The 1,285-nt window shown below is 39.9% G+C and overlaps 1 protein-coding gene across 6 annotated transcripts in view; it reads right to left on the bottom strand.

The window, feature by feature from the left end:
• Nucleotides 1–490: 490 nt before the first annotated feature.
• LOC125042343 (ras-related C3 botulinum toxin substrate 1-like) overlaps nucleotides 491–1,285 on the bottom strand; it is a 12,246-nt gene continuing 11,451 nt past the window's right edge. For all 6 annotated transcript variants that reach the window (XM_047637901.1, XM_047637892.1, XM_047637882.1 and 3 more), the window contains exon 5: nucleotides 491–808. In XM_047637901.1, coding sequence (XP_047493857.1) covers nucleotides 615–808 — 194 coding nt within the window. In that variant the 3' untranslated portion in view covers nucleotides 491–614. The remainder of the gene's footprint in view (nucleotides 809–1,285) is intronic.

The following is a 1,285-nucleotide window of genomic DNA, read 5'->3' as shown; positions in this document are numbered from 1 at the left end:
CTCTCTCTCTCTCTCTCTCTCTCTTACTCACACACACCTCGCGCGTACAGATTTGAAATTCAACCATTATTCAGGAAATGTTTTGGTGCCATTTTCTGGTTTGTCCATATAGTCTTGTTAACTGTAGTATGGATATATTGCAGAAAAACTGTGGTAAAATATTATGGTAGATGTTGTCCATGTCTAGTGACCAATCAATTACAATTTGGTCTAGCTTAGTATATGTATCAAGGATGTGATCTATTACAGAAAATGGATTTGCTAACAGTGGGAAATTCGTTTCGTTAGAGGTTTTATGGTATACTTTTATATTGTGAAGTCAGTAATTTATTCTTATGCCTCACTATTTCTTATATGTCTTTGGATGATAAGGTCTTTGTGTTCTGTGAGTGCTTTCTTGTTTAACATCTGTTAACCATTCTCCCCCGGCTCTCGGACAAATAATTATCCGGAGACAACTAAACATTAACTCGTAAAAAAACTTCAAAGGTCATAATTCATGTGATGCTTTAATTCATTACTTTAAGGACACAACACATAAAATATATTAACACAAACTCTTCCGAAGGCAGTGATTAAACGTAACGCAAATGTTAACGCGTGTCCACGTCACATCAGAGCAGGACGCAGATCGGTTTGGGTGTCGTCGCCTCAATAGCAATCCTGAACGCCTGCTGGCAGCCGTGGCCGGTCTTGGCCGAGCACTCGACGTAGTTCTTCATGCCGAGTCGAGCGGCGAGGCGACGCCCCTCGCGCCTCGTCACGGATGCAGTCGACTCGGCGTTCTTTCGTAGGTCGACTTTCGTGCCTGATTGACATTAAGATCACATTAAGGATAAGTATAAACTGTTTGTAATGTGTGTGTATGTATCATATAAGAATATATATATAGATAGATAGATAGAGAGAGAGAGAGAGAGAGAGAGAGAGAGAGAGAGAGAGAGAGAGAGAGAGAGATGTATATATAAGTCAATACAGCATGTCAACTCCTCTGGCAGCAGAGTAGTTGACAAGGTGTGGCATTGGGGAAGTGAAGAGATAGGGTAAACTACATTGTCTGGAGGAAATAAAGCGTAAAAATGGAGCTGATTTTATTTTTAAGGAATATTACTGATAAAAATGTTCATCATTTTCTGGGCAGTTAGCTTTACATATCATTGTGGTTTACGAGAACCAAAACGATGCAAGTCGCATGAAGCTCTCAACATATTAGAAGATTAGAATACAAAAGTGGAGGATGTTATTGGCCCATATAGTCTGGGGATAGAAACGGGAAAGGAGAATG

Source organism: Penaeus chinensis, chromosome 3 (assembly GCF_019202785.1).
Source record: "Penaeus chinensis breed Huanghai No. 1 chromosome 3, ASM1920278v2, whole genome shotgun sequence".
NCBI lineage: Eukaryota > Metazoa > Arthropoda > Malacostraca > Decapoda > Penaeidae > Penaeus > Penaeus chinensis.
The sequence above is the reverse complement of the archived record's forward strand: the minus strand, read 5'-3'. Positions and strand labels throughout refer to the sequence as shown.